Raw genomic sequence first — 15,128 nt, forward strand, 5'->3', positions numbered from 1 at the left:
TTTACGACTGGAGAGAAAATTTCATTGTAGTCAATACCTTCTTTTTGCTGAAAGCCTTTGACAACCAATCTTGCTTTGTAGCGTTTGCTCCCATCGTGCTCTTCTTTGATCCTGTAAATCCACTTGTTGTGGAGCGCTTTCTTGCCTGGTGGTAATTCAGCTAATTCCCATGTCTGATTTGACATAAGCGAGTCCATCTCATCTTTCATGGAAGACTCCCACTTGACTGAGTCCTCCACTTGCATTGCTTCATCATAGCACTCTGGTTCACCATTGTCAGTCAGCAACAAGTAGTGTAAAGAAGGAGAATACCGTTGGGTTGGTTTAGGAATTCTGGAGGAGCGTCTCAGTTCTGGTGTGCCTGGTTCTTCTTGAACTGCTTCAGGATTGATCTGAACATCATTTCCAGAAATCTCCTCGAACTCAGCAAATTCCTTTGTTTCAGCTTCGGTATTACTTGATTCTACGGTTGACCTATCTTTGTACATCACATTTTCATTGAAAATGACGTCTCTGCTTCTGATGATCTTTCGATTTTCGTAGTCCCAAAACCGGTAACCGAACTCATCACCACCGTAACCAACAAAGACGCATTTGTTGGACTTGGCATCAAGTTTACTTCTTTCAGCAGAGTTTATGTGTACATAAGAAATACAACCAAACACTCTTAAGTATGAAAGGTTTATTTCTTTCTTGCTCCAAGCTTCCTCTGGTATTCCGCCATCCAAAGGAACTGAGGGCCCACGGTTGATCAAGTAAGCTGCAGTGTTGATAGCTTCAGCCCATAGAAATTTGGGCAATCCGGCATGTATCCTCATGCTTCTGGCACGTTCATTCAGAGTTCTGTTCATACGCTCTGCTACGCCATTCTGCTGCGGTGTTATGGGAACTGTTGTCTCCATCTTGATCCCATTGTTTGCGCAGAAATCTTTGAATCTACTGTCTCTGTATTCTCCTCCATTGTCAGACCTCAACCGCTTGACTTTCAAACCAGTCTCATTTTCCACCATGGCCTTCTATTTTCTGAAGGTATCAAAGACTTCTGATTTCTTCTTCAGAAAATAAACCCACACCTTCCTTGTTGAATCATCGATGAAGGTGGCATAATATAGTGAGCCTGCAAGAGATGGAACTGGGGATGGTCCCCATACATCAGTATGAACCAACTCTAACCTTTCTGCCTTGGGTGTCTTGCCAATCTTTGCAAAACTGACTTTCTTTTGTTTGCCAAAGATGCAATCCTCGCATAGTCCGACATCTACATTCTTTAGATCCGGCAGCTTCCCTTTTGACAGAAGTATCTTCATTCCTTTCTCGCTCATATGGCCAAGCCTTTGGTGCCATAGGTTTGATTTTCCATCAGCATCTGCTACTGCAATGATATTCTCTAAATTTGAGGTTACATAGAGAGTACCAGTCTTCTTACCACGAGCAATGACGAGTGCTCCTTTGGTAATCTTCCATTCACAGCCTGAAAAAGTTGTGCTATATCCTTCTCCATCAAGCTGTCCAACAGAAATCAGATTTCTTTTGAGGCCAGGAATATGTCTCACTCCTGTCAGCTTCCAGGTGGTCTGGTTTGGCAACTTTAGTCGGATGTCTCCTTTTCCGACGATCTTTAAGGTTTCATCATCAGCAAGATGAACCTTCCCAAAATCACCACTGACATAGTTCTCCATGATTTCTTGGTATGGGGTGGAGTGGAAAGATGCCTCTGAATCCAAGATCCATGATTCAATCGGACTGTTGACGCTTAGAATCATGGCATCACCTGTCTCCTCTGTCACGTTGGCAGATTCCTGTGCACCAGTATCTTTCTTCAGTGCTCGGCAATCTCTTTTGAAGTGACCCTTCTTGCCGCAATTATAACAGGTAAAATCTTTATTTCCTGTTCTTGATTTGCCCCTTCTGGATTTTGATCTGCCACGATTTGAATTTCTTTCTGAAGTTCTCCCTCTAGACTCGGTGTGCAAGGCTGAGGAGGTTGATGCTTCACCCGATTCTCTTCGTCGAATTTCTTTACTCAATACCAGATCCCGAACATCGTCGAATTTTAATTTGCTGTTTCCCGACGAACTGCTGACTGCTGTAACAGTAGCATTCCAACTGTCTGGTAGAGATGATAAGAGAATTAAAGCTCGAACTTCATCATCGAACTCAATTTCCACTGAACTCAACTGGGTTGTGATTGTGTTGAGTTCATTTAGGTGTTGTGCCACCGATGCCCCTTCCGCCATCCGCAAATTGAATAATCGCCTCATCAAATGAACTTTGTTTGAGGCCGATGGCTTCTCGTACATACTGGAGAGAGCCGCCATAAGACCCGCCGTGGTCTTTTCCTTTGCTATGTTAAAAGCAACATTGCGGGATAACGTCAGTCGGATAACTCCAAGGGCTTGTCTGTCGAGAAGAGCTCAATCTTCATCCTTCATGCCCTCTGGTTGCTTTCCTGAGAAAGGTTGATATAGATTTTTCTGGTACAAAAAATCTTCAATCTGCATCTTCCAAAAACCAAAGTCCGCACCATCAAACTTTTCAATTTTCACCTTCCCTTCGTCTGCAGCCATCGCTCCCACTCGAATCTGGCTTCGTTTGGATCGTTTCTGACAATTCTTGCGAATCACCGTGTATTAGAACACCACCGTCGACAAACTCGTATCGCCGACCGAATTTCACTATTCACGAAATTCACTATTTACGTGAATAGTAATGAATAGTAAACTCGCAGAAAATTTGACAAAATTCACAACCAAAAGCTCTGATTACCAGTTGTTAGGAAAATAAACCGAGTACAAGTAATTTCCCTATAACCATATTAGTGAGAATGCGAAATAAAAGCGGAAAAATAATACCCGAAAATTGATAACGGAGTTCAGCCAATTGTGCTTACGTCTCCGGGCTGCTGCAGATCTTTTACTAAGAGAGAAAATTTACAGGTGTTTACAAAACACTCACTACTCACAAGAAAGCTCTCTAGTATAGGAAGAAAGAAATGTTTTGGGATGATTTTGAAGCTAAATGGGTAAGGGTATTTATAGTAGAAACTTAGGGACTAATCTTTGAAAATACCCTAAAGTGCAATGACTAAAGTGAATTTACCTATTCCTATTTTCAACAAACATCTACCAAAATTTTACCAAACTTTGAAAACATTTTTCAAAGAAACATTTACCAAACTTTTAAAAAACATTTTCCAAAGTTGGTTGCCAAACTTTGAAACTTTTAACAGTCTCGTCTGTTTTATTTGGTAAAGTTTCCCCCTTGAGCACATTGCCAGCATCAAATTCATACCAGCTTCGGGTTCATATATTCTAAGTTTCAAACTAGAGTTTTATGTAGGGCACTAGATGTCCTTAAATCATGTCTCAAATTTTGAATTGGTCCTTAAGTTTAGAACGATCTATTTGAGTCCTTGAAGTAATATTATCATATTAATGATGTCTTTTTTGTCAATTGAATCACAACTTGGGCAGTAGATTTCAGGTTGGATCTAACGTAAACCATATGTTAAACATGTGTACTAGGGATGGCAAACGGGTACAGTTTCGTAGATTCCGCACCGCATCCGCCCCAATTGGAGCGGGGATGGGTATAATTTTAGCAGGTAGTGGACGGGTGTGGATTTATAAAGTGGTACCCGTTGTGGGTGGTGGGCGGGTAATGAGTTTGAGACATTACCCGCCCCGCATCCGCCCGCCCCGCATCCGCCCACCCCACATCCGCCCGCCTAGCTAAATATCTATTAAATTTTGGACCATTATGAATTTAGGTGTAATTTTAGAGACTAATTTATAAATTTTAATATTGTATAATATATAACATATAATTTAACTAAATATTAAGGATATTTAGTCTTTAATTTGGTCTTTAATTAGGGAAATATTCGGCTCTTTGATTAAACCCATAATCCCATTAACCACGTCACTTTCCATGTTCTTTAGCTCATGCTGCCCATCCAAACACAAATTAGTCGTACTATATGCATTAACATCAAAAGCAGCAGTTTCCATGTTCTTTAGCCCCTCAAAACCCATATTAGGTGCACTATGAGCATTAACATCGAAAGCAACTCAACAATCCAGCTCTACGACTACATGCTCCCTACAATCTGTCTCTATAACATTCGTAGAGCCACTCCTCTGACAAATTGAAGCATGTGTTGCTACCCCATCATGAACTATCTAGGAACCAACTCCAACATCCCATTAGTTTGTTGTCAGGCGGGTCTAGATGGGTATGTCGCTAGTAGGTAGTGGGTGTGGGGATGGATTTGAAAATGTACCCGCGTGGGCGGGTGTGGATTTGAAAATTTGTACCCATCATAGGTGGTGGGCGGGTGGTGAATTGAAAAATATTAGGTGGGTATGGAGATGGGGGAGGGGGTATCCGCACCCGACCCGCCCGTTTGTCATCCCTAATGTGTACTTGTTGCATTGACGGTGTTAGATATGAGTTGAAAAATAGTGCCATTACGTCAGCCTCTTCTTCGCACGATCCTTTTTGACCTCCATGGAACTCAAAATGTTTCCTTCTCTGCACTATCTTTCTCCTTGATGGCTGCAACCTTCCCGTTCTCGAGACAGTTCCCGCACAAGTGCTTTCCTCCACAATTATAGCAGTTGAAAGGCTCGTTGTTCTTCTCCCACGGCTAGTAGGGCCTTTTGTGTTGGTCATTCGGCTTCCCATTGTCCCTTGACGGCTTGTCGGATACGCTCTTGGCCTTCTCTCCCTCACCATTGCCTGTGCACTTTGGTTTGGAAAAATCGTTCAATAGATCGAATACCAGTGATTAATTCAAAAGAAATTTAGAAACGTTATTTTCAACACATCAAATTTGATTCAGATCAATGAGAATATAAGAGATTAAAACAATGAACTCAATGCAAAATTGGAACCCAAACCCTTAAGAAATTGAGTCTAATTTTATCAAATAATTGTGCATTTCGCAACTGAAATTTGATTTTTTTTTTATGAATTAATCCCTCGCTAAATTTATTAATCCAAAAGAATGTTTATAGTCCATTTTCTTTGTCATGCCACGTGTCAATCAGATGAGGAAATAGTGTGTACAATACAACCGAGTATAGAATATCACTGCCACTTTAATGGATTCGACCGTTAAGAGCTTAAAAAATGGGAAGTCCAACGACTCTTTTCCACTTTCTTCAAATATTTAAATTCCGAAACGTTCTTCGTTACCCCTCTCAAAATCACAGCGAAAAAAAATCAACTCTTTTTCCAGATTTAATAGCAAAAATGGCGTTGAGACCCATTGATAATGCACTCCCGACCACACCAGAAAGACCCAAGAAACAAGCCAAAGTGTCGATTCCGATTCAAACCCAGAGAAAACCGTCGGATTTTGGTGTCGTCAATGACGAGAATAAGGCCCCTTTACCACCATCTGTTGAGGCCTCCGTTGATTACATATCCTCCGAGAATCTCAAACCCTTTCAAGACCCAGAATCCAAAATCCAAGTAATTCCCATTTTCACTTAATGTAAAACCCTGTTTCAGATTCATGTTTTCTGATTTTTTTTTGGGTATAAAATTTCAGAGCTTAGTTGAAGGGTTAGAGTCGAAGGATTGGATTAAGGTCTGCGAGTCCTTGAATGACGCTCGGCGTTTCTCTTTATATCACTCCACACTACTGCTTCCAATCTTGTAAGATTCTCAATATTCATTTTGATTTTCTGGTGATGGGTTTTTTATGCTGATAAACTGTTTGTGTTTATGCCAGAGAGAAGGTAATATGTGTAGTGGTAAAGGCAATGAGTAACCCGAGAAGTGCCCTTTGCAAGACCTCGATTATGGCTGCTACCAATATCTTCAATGCATTTGGTGAGAAGTTGCTCGATATCACCGATTTCGGTGCATTTGATCGGTTGGTGAGTACCCGGTTCTCTTTTGAGGTTTCTAACTTCCTGTTTTGAGTTGTTAAAATGGTGAATTAAATTCATGGTTTTGGTTTACAGCTACTGCAATTGTTACTAAAAGCTTCTCAAGACAAGAAATTTGTATGTGAAGAAGCAGATAGGTCGTTGAAAGCAATGGCGAACTCCATTCCTCCTTTGCCTCTGCTTAAGAAGCTATGCGGATATGTTAACCATCGCAACCTTAGAGTCCGAGCTAAATCTGCTGTTTCCGTTTCAAACTCTGTTTCCACGATGGTAATTAGCAATTTATAAAATGGGTTGTCAACATTGTCTCACTCGTTTGACATTATAATCACATATGATTTTTCATTTGCAGGTCGTCGAAGAAATGAAAGAGTTCGGGTTAGTTACACTGCTTCAACTGGCTGTGGATTTGTTGAGTGATAAACTCCCCGAGGCCAGAGAAGCGGCGAGAAACATCGTGTTTTCGGTATACAAGGCGGCATTTACTGAAAATGGAGTTGAGGATCCAGAGGCTTGGCAAAGCTTTTGCCTGACCAGCTTGTCACCCATTCAGGCTCAGACTATGATCAAAGTTGTCTCTTCTTAGTAGGGTTTTCAGAGTAAAGCTTTTAGCAGCAGCTCACCCGGTTGTGGGTAGAGCTTAGGTTCATGTAGATGCTGCCTTTACATGACTTAGAATAACACATTTTATGTTATTTCTTCTTGAATTAAGTGAAAGTTCCGAATTCCATCCACATTTTTAAAGCATTTTCCATAAATACTCAGATTCGGGTATCGATACAGAGCACAAAGTGAAGAAGAATTAACTAATCAAATAATCGAATGGTACCAAAATTTTCGAGACAGTACTTCATGAGCGCTACAACAGTCCGAGCGATTGTTCATGTGGTAATTCGACCACTCTGGTCTCTGACATTTCTTATCAAGACGTGTTCTGTAAGCTCGAAGAGAACCAACAGGAAGTGGCATCACATGTTCATCAGCTTCGGTCTTCAACCCCTGGAAATATGTGTGTAACTGATTTATTCCTTACACGGACGGCCTATTCCGAGTTTGCAATAGACTGCAAAGCCATCTCAACCTCGGAAAATGGTTGACCTGCATAAAGCTTAAGCTGCCCCTTCTTAACAACAAGTACATCCTTGGCATGAGATTTTGCCACTTCACGAAGTTCCTGCAAATTTCCGTTTTTTTTTATCAGTCATACGAATTAAGGAAAACGTATGGCATTAAACAGTTCTTATCCTCAATGCCAACAGAAATGACCGTGTCTATTAATATAAACACGGATGGTTACGAAGGTAAACAAGCTAGGTCTTAATGGAACAGTACTATAGTTCTTACTTTTACAGACATAGGAACAACTTCAGCACTGAAATCACCTAGATCTTCAAAGAAACATTCAAGAAGATAACAGAAGTTATTGGCATCACCGCGATCCTCAAATGCAACAGCGCAATAAGTATCACCCTCTTCCTGATCTTCGGAGGATATTTGGAAGGTAAAAAGCCCTCCCAGTCCATCCGGATCATCACCTCGTTGCATGAGAATTACCTGGAAACAGTCGCGAGTGCAACCCGAAAGGTAGAACATTCCAATATCCAGGCATTATAATGGTGACATGGAAAACTAAGTACGGAATACGGATCTAACTGAAGGGAACTAATCAAATGATAACAATTCCCGAGTCTTGGCATTACATCCAGGAAAAAGAATAATTATTAATAGAAGTGCCAAAGTTGAAGTTACATACTAGGACATAAGGAAGTTTCAGCCACCATGGATCAGTTTTGATGCCTGATTGGTTAACCTCGACTTTGTCAGCTCGTGGCTTGTTGTTGCTAGCATCTCTTCTTTCTGAAGTATGCAACGAAGCGTGCTTATCAGATTCGGTTTTAGCTTCCTGATTCTCTTTTCTAAATATCTTTAGGTTCTGTGTATTCAAATCTCTCGACTTCGTTGATTTCATAATTTCAGGAGACAATCTTCCTTCACTGATCTCTGAACCAACACTAGAAATTTAACAAATAACGAATGATTGCAAGAACCTCAGAAAAACTATAAACTCGAATTCAACTGATTGCAGAAGGTAACAAATTTAAATAAAAGCATCATTCTTAAAAGTCCTATATTTTCGGTTTAAAAACTGTATCAATTTGTTTGCCATCATGAAACTTGATTTCACATTTCAAACTACTACTAAGTCAAGAATTGCAAAGATTATCAGAAACGATATTGAACCTCGTGTCATCGTGCAACAATCCTAATTTCTCCTCAATCTTCTCTTTATCACTCGGCAAGGGATCCGAGTTTTGACTCACTACTGTCTTTCCATCATCCACTTCCTCAATCCCGGAAACTCTAGTAGCTGTACCATTATCATAGCTCGATTTGCTACCGTTCTTTAAACCGGAAAAACCCTTTCCGCCATTGCTAGAAATCTTTTCAGGCCCTCTGAATTTAAACTTCTTCTTCACAAACAACTTTTTATTAACATCTTTTGCATCTTCACCATCCTTTAACTTATCCAATAAACCTATAAACGACCCTGGAAAGCTCTCTTTCTTAGAATTCAATTTCTTCTCTAACATATTCAATCTAGCACCAATCTCTTTTTCGATCCCCATTTTCGAGTTAGAATTCAAAGCTTCATCAAGCATGTCGCCTTCTTCCTCGTCGTTTTTCGATTCTTTTTTCTCGATTTCCCGTGCTTCCCTAGCCATGGCTCTAATTTCTTTAACCTTTTCATCCAATTCGGATTCATCAAAATAAAAATTCGTACTTGAACTTGATCCGACTTTCCCATTATTCAAAAATTTACCATTTTTACTCCTACTATCCCTCTGGAAACCATTCAAGTTCCCATCTTTATCCTGAGAATTCCGATTTCCCATCATCCAAACAGAAATTAATGTCTGAAACACAAAAATGCCAACAAAACCAAACCCAATTTTCAAAACGGAATGAGCTGAAAATTTACCAAAAACACCACTGTTTTCTCCAGTAACACCCGATGACTCAGAAACCTGAAATTGTTCAAATTCATCGATTTCTTCAGAGGGAGGCTCGAAAACGACAACGTCGAGTGGTTTCTTCACGGGTGAAGATTCTAATGGGGTTATGGGAATGGCGGAAGTGGAAGAAGGGAAAGGTTTAGTGAGGATTTTGGGGCGCAAATAGTTTTTACGCCTTTTGTGCTTAGAGGGAAATGGAGTGGAAAGTGATGAACAGAGGAGTGGCTTTAGAGAAAGCTTGGGAACGGAGGAGAGTGTGAGGGAGACCGCACCCGCCATGGATTTTCACAGTCGAGCGAGAAGAGGCAGACAATCAAAGAGCCGAGTGAAATTTGGATTATTTTCTTCGGTTTTAGAATTTTTACTTTTTTGAGGCCGCCATTGAAGCCCAATGCAAAGCTTTGGTTTCTTGTGTTCAGTTTTAGTAGGCCTAAAGGTACGTTCTTTTAAGGCTTGGTGGTTGCCATTGGCCCAATTCAGAAACCCTTTTTTTAACGTTTCAAATTCCAAAGATATTAAAATATACGAATCAAACGACCTCGGTGGTAAAGAAATTATTTTTATTTCTCAAACTCACGGGATCGAGCATCATGAATAGGGATGTGAGCGTTCAATGTCAAATGATTAAGAGTTATCTTTAAATACATATTACCTTTTACTTTTCCCAGATTAATTTAAATATATATATACATATCAAATTATAAGTATATATATTTATATATTTATATATTTAATTATCAAATCATTCATGTATTAGAAATGTATCTTATAAGTTAAGTCATCCGAAGCTTCTCTAAATTATCAGTTTTGGTTTGATTTAGTACTTAACTTTTCAACTTTTTTAAAAAATTTAACGTTACATTTTGTTCAAAGAGTACTAAAATGAAACAAAAACTAAACTTTAGATATAATTTTTAAAAAACTGAAAGTTTAGTAATCAAAACATACTAAAACAAATAGTTTAGGTACTAAACACAAAATTTACCCTAAAATTTAAGAAGAAGAACCACACATTTAGCATGCATGTTATTGGCTAAGAGGTCGGAAACGTGGGGCAATATAATATACTAAGATTAGACAAATGTGCTCCATTCACACCAAATTAATTTATATTTTTTTTAATAAAAACGTGAATTAAGAAATTTAATTCAACAAAATTACGATTAAATTATTTTTTATATTTATATTTAAATTTAAAACTGAATCCTTATCCTTTAAATTTTGATATGATTTAGTATATTTATTTCCATAATATCATTAATTAATCTAATAAATTAAACTATAATGAGTTGGAATGAAGATTTTTCAAGGAAAGAAATTTATATAATCATTTAATCAAAATAGTTAAAAAGAATGTAATTATTTAAGCAAAGTAATCATATTATTTTTTGATAAAATTATATTAAATTAAAATATAAACTTAATCATCAATAATTAGTTGATCTAGTACGACGAGACATTAGATTCTTTAAGTAAAATTAATGGTTTAAATCATGGTGTTTACGAATAGAATAAATTGAATTGAGATGATCGTTATCGTAACAAACTTTTATAAATTCAATATGAATTTGTTGGTCAATCAATTAGATACCAATTATTAATTTAAAAAATATAATCTCAATCATTAAATTATTATTATTTACCTCAATCATTATTTTTTTAGTAAAATTGTTATTAATGTTATATTCTTATGGGTAAAGTACACAAATGGTACTTTAATTATAGGACACTAATTTGTTGAGTCCCTAGACCATTAAGAGTTACAAAATTGTCACTCGTCCTTTTATGTTAAAAAATTAACGACAGACTGAGCTGAACATTAACTTGTTAACTGAGATATAATAAAATCTGATTTCATCATCTCAAACGACTATCATATCTCAGTCAGCATGTTAATGTCTAACTCAGACGATTGTTAATTTTTTGACAGAAAATGATGATTTTGGAATATAATGAATAGTTGAGAGACTATTATATAACTTTCAATAGTCGAGAAACTCAACAAAATAGTACCAAAAAATCAGTGATCAAAATAAAATATAATGATAATTTGGTGACCGATATGGCTGTTTACCCAAGAAAAATCTATAATTATCCATGTTTTAAAAAATATTGTCTCATATTATATAACACTCTTCGCACTTCCCACACCGAAAACAACCTAAAACCCAACCAGTCTCCAACCGAAACACAAACATAAACATCATCGAAACAAATCAAATCACAAATATTTTGTTTTTTTGTTTACTCCTTTATCTCTTTTACCAACCATCCCTTCTTTCTTTTTCTTTTTTTTTGCTTCTCAAACAAACAACAAGAGCTCATTTCCATGGAGTCAAACCCATCCAATGTCTCTGTTCCCTCAACAAAAGAGACCCCAACAGGTTCTTTACTCATCCGAGCTCCTTTAACCGTGGATTCTGACTCTGAGTATGATTCCAACGGTCTCGAAACGGCGAGCACCGTCGGTGGTAGTAGTTTCAATAGCTTTGATGACAACAACAGTGAATTGGGTTTGTCTGAAGAAAGTGACGGTTTTTTTAGTGGTAATGAGGAGTTTGATACTGTTTCTGAACGAGAGGGGCCTTTGGGTGAAGACCCAAGGAGGGAAATTTCGTTGGGAGGTGGGGATGGTGGTGGGGTTAGTGAAAGTTACAAAATTTATGTTGATGTTGATGATGAGGATGATGAGGATGGTGATGATGATGGGGATGTTGGTTCGGTGGATGGTTCTAAGTCAAACCAGGTTGTTGTTCCTATTGCTCAGTTGTCGATGGATGATGAAGTGTTTGATGAAATGTCGAGTGAGGAGGAAACGGTGGCCGGAGTTGAAGATGGTGGGTTTTCTGGTGTGGTTAAGGTTGCTGGTAGTGTTGAAAGTTCACCTAGATTAAAGGTTTGCTTATGGGGTTGAAGAAGAGGAGCCGTCGGTTAACCGATATAATTCGTCTTCTGCGGTTAACTCCGAGATTGAGAATGGTGAGTTCGAGGATTTCGTAGGTGAAGATAAGGGGTCTGGTTTGGAAGGGAGCCAAAAAGATGTATTGGTTGAAATTTCCAAATTGGATGAGAATGTTAAGCCTTCTGCTGATTCAAGCATTGAAACGGAAAATCCGGGTGAGGAGAGGGTCGAACCGAAGCAAGGTGATGGTTTGGAGGAAAATGGTTCTGTTATGGTCAATAGTCCCAAACTTGATTCTCAACCTGTGGTTAACTCAGAGGTTGAAAAGGGTGGCTTGGAGGATTTTGGAGGTGAAGAGCCTAGTTTGGACGAGAGCAGAAAGGATGTTTTGGTTGATTTTTCCAAATTAGATGATGATGTTAAGCCTTCTGCTGATACAAGCATTGCACCAGAAAATCCGGGTGTGGAGAGGGTCGAATCAAAGTATGGAAACGGTCATGAGATAGAGGAAAATGGTTCTGTTATGGTGGAATCTTTTGACGAGATTGTCATGTCTGATATGAAAGAATCAAGTGATATCTTCTCCGTTGAAGTTTCAGCTCCAATATCAATTATAGACCAGAGTGTTAAACCAGGAGAAGAAGATATGGCTAAGCGTGTTGCGGAGAAAGGTTTCCTTTCTGATGATGATGTTGTGGAGCTGATTTTTGGGAGCTCCGAAACAACCAATCAGGTGGTGAATGAGGTAGATTCGGAGAATCAGTTAGAGACGGAGAGTAATCAGATTGTCGTACACTCGGATGAAGAAGCTGAAGCTGAGAGGGAATATGAAGCTAGAGAGCTACAAGATTCTGCCGCATTGACTGCTCTTTTGAAAGCTGCAGCAAGTGATGAAGAAGCGGAAGCTGAGAGGGAATATGAAGCGAAAGAGCTACTTAGTTCTGCTGCAGCCGGTGGCGAATCAGATGGTGTTGGCCTCACAATCACTTCTCGTGATGGCTCTAAAGTATTTCCTCTTGGCCAACCTGCTCATTCAGGTTCTTCATTGCGTTCTCCGAAAGTTGCTCCACCATCAAATACGGTTGACAGTGCACCGAAGGACAAGATAAGTGATGAAGATAAGCGGAGTTTTGAAAAGTTGCAACTAATAAGAGTGAAGTTCTTGAGACTTGTACAGAGACTAGGCCATTCTCACACTGATCCAATGGTGGCTCAGGTGCTTTACCGGCTGGCCCTTGCCTCAGGTAGTCTTTTCAGTCAAGAATTCACCCTTGAATCAGCAAATAGAGCTGCAATGCTGCTCGAAGCAGATGATAAAGATGATTTGGACTTTTCTTTGAACATTTTGGTTCTTGGAAAAACTGGAGTGGGGAAGAGTGCAAGCGTTAATTCCATTTTGTGTGAGCAAAAATCCAGAATGATGCTTTTCAACCGGCAACAACAGTTGTGAAGGAGATTGTTGGAACAGTTGATGGAGTTAAGATGAGAATCTTTGATACACCTGGTCTTCGGTCACCTGTGACAGAAGAAGCTACTAATCGCAAACTATTAGCTTCGATGAGGAGGTACGTGAGGAAGTTCCCACCCGATGTTGTTCTCTATGTTGATCGATTAGACATGCATGACAAAGATCTTATTGATGTTCTATTACTGAAGACTCTTACTGATTCTCTTGGTTCATCAATATGGCAAAATGCCATTGTAACTCTCACTCATGCTGCATCTGCTTCTCCAGAGGGGCCATTTGGGGAACCCCTAAGCTTCGAGGTTTTTGTTGCTCAAAGGTCCCATGTGATTCATCGAGCTATCTGCCAAGCAGTTGGTGATCTGCATCTAATGAATCCGAGTATGATGCATCCTGTGGCTCTTGTTGAGAACCATCCATCAGGTCAGAGAGATGGTAATGGAGAAACATTGCTTCCGAATGGGCAAAGTTGGAGGTCACAGTTGCTACTCCTGTGCTATTCAGTGAAGATCTTATCTGAAGCAAGTTCTCTGTCAAAACCTCGACAACATTTTGATCACCAGAAGCTTTTTGGCTTCCGACGTCATTCCCCACCTCTACCTTACTGTCTTCACTGCTGCAATCCCATCCTCATCCGAAACTGCCTAACAATGATGGGAGTGAGGGCGTTGACTTGGATACTGAGTTGAGAGACTACATATTCTGATGAAGAAGATAATGATGAATATGACCAGCTTCCACCATTCAAGCCTTTAAAGAGATCTCAGGTCGATAAACTTAGCAAAGAGCAGAGAAAAGCTTACTACGAGGAGTACGATTATCGTGTTAAGCTACTTCAAAAGAAACAATGGAGAGAGGAGGTGAAAAGAATGAGGGAAATTAAGAAGAATAGGGAAGATGGTGATAATAATGGTTATGTCGGAGATGATGGAAACGCTGAAGAAGGCCATCCAGATATACAGACCCCTTTGCCTGACACGGTCCTCCCTCCGTTTGATGGAGACAACCCCACTTACCGGTACCGGTTTTTGAATTCTGCTTCGCAGCTTCTCATTTGGCCAATTTTGGATCCACAGGCTTGGGATCATGATATCGGGTACGACGGTGTTAGCCTTGAAAGAAGTCTTGCTATAGTAGGTTATTTCCCTGGTGCATTTGCTGTTCAAATCACAAAGGATAAAAGAGAATTCAACATCCATTTGGATTCCTCGGTCTGTGCAAAACATGGAGAGAATGGGCAATGGCTGGATTTGACATCCAAACTGTCGGAAAACAGCTTGCTTACATCTTCAGGGGTGAAACAAAATTCAGAAATTTCGAAGCAAACCGAACAACTGTTGGTTTGTTGGTTACTTTCCTAGGTGAAAATATGGCTACTGGACTTAAGATCGAGGATCACATTGCAGTAGGAAAACGCTTGCTTTTGGTTGGAAGTGCGGGGGCTATGAGTTCCCAAGGCAATACAGCATATGGAGCTAACGTCGAAATCCGGCTAAAGGATGAGGATTTTCCTGTTGAGCAAAATCAGAGCTCATTCGGATTGTCTTTGGTGAAATGGAAGCGAGATATGGGTCTAATGGTCAACTTACAGTCACAGTTCTCTATCGGACGTGGTTCTTCCATGGTAGTTCACTTCGGATTGAACAACAAGCGGAGTGGACAAATCAGTATCAAAACAAGCAGGTCGGATCAATTACATATAGCATTGGTTTCTCTTATTCCAATTGCAGCCTCCATCATTCAGATGGGTCTATCCTGGCTCTGATTCTAAAAGTTCTGCGTATTAGTATTTTCATTGTAGTGGGATGTTCTGAGCTGAAACTTCAATAAAATAGAACCTATTTATT

General features: G+C 39.4%; 2 protein-coding genes and 1 pseudogene across 2 annotated transcripts; 2 read left to right on the plus strand and 1 right to left on the minus strand.

Moving 5' to 3' along the window:
- The first annotated feature begins 5,154 nt into the window (after positions 1-5,154).
- On the plus strand, positions 5,155-6,628 carry LOC120213913 (TOG array regulator of axonemal microtubules protein 1-like). The gene is made up of 5 exons (XM_039211954.1): positions 5,155-5,478; positions 5,558-5,664; positions 5,741-5,888; positions 5,976-6,170; positions 6,253-6,628. Exons 1-5 carry the CDS (start codon positions 5,257-5,259, stop codon positions 6,484-6,486), a joined length of 906 nt encoding a protein of 301 aa, XP_039067885.1. The 5' UTR covers positions 5,155-5,256; the 3' UTR covers positions 6,487-6,628.
- A 164-nt stretch (positions 6,629-6,792) lies between these two features.
- Positions 6,793-9,300, minus strand: LOC120213944. The gene is made up of 4 exons (XM_039211973.1): positions 8,142-9,300; positions 7,654-7,912; positions 7,245-7,454; positions 6,793-7,074 (listed from the first exon to the last, which is right to left on the minus strand). Exons 1-4 carry the CDS (start codon positions 9,191-9,193, stop codon positions 6,943-6,945), a joined length of 1,653 nt encoding a protein of 550 aa, XP_039067904.1. The 5' UTR covers positions 9,194-9,300; the 3' UTR covers positions 6,793-6,942.
- A 1,928-nt stretch (positions 9,301-11,228) lies between these two features.
- LOC120213945 lies at positions 11,229-15,078 on the plus strand (annotated as a pseudogene).
- Positions 15,079-15,128: the final 50 nt, after the last annotated feature.

This window comes from Hibiscus syriacus, unplaced genomic scaffold (genome assembly GCF_006381635.1).
Source record: "Hibiscus syriacus cultivar Baekdansim isolate YM2019G1 unplaced genomic scaffold, ASM638163v2 tig00110045_pilon, whole genome shotgun sequence".
Taxonomy (NCBI): Eukaryota; Viridiplantae; Streptophyta; class Magnoliopsida; order Malvales; family Malvaceae; genus Hibiscus; species Hibiscus syriacus.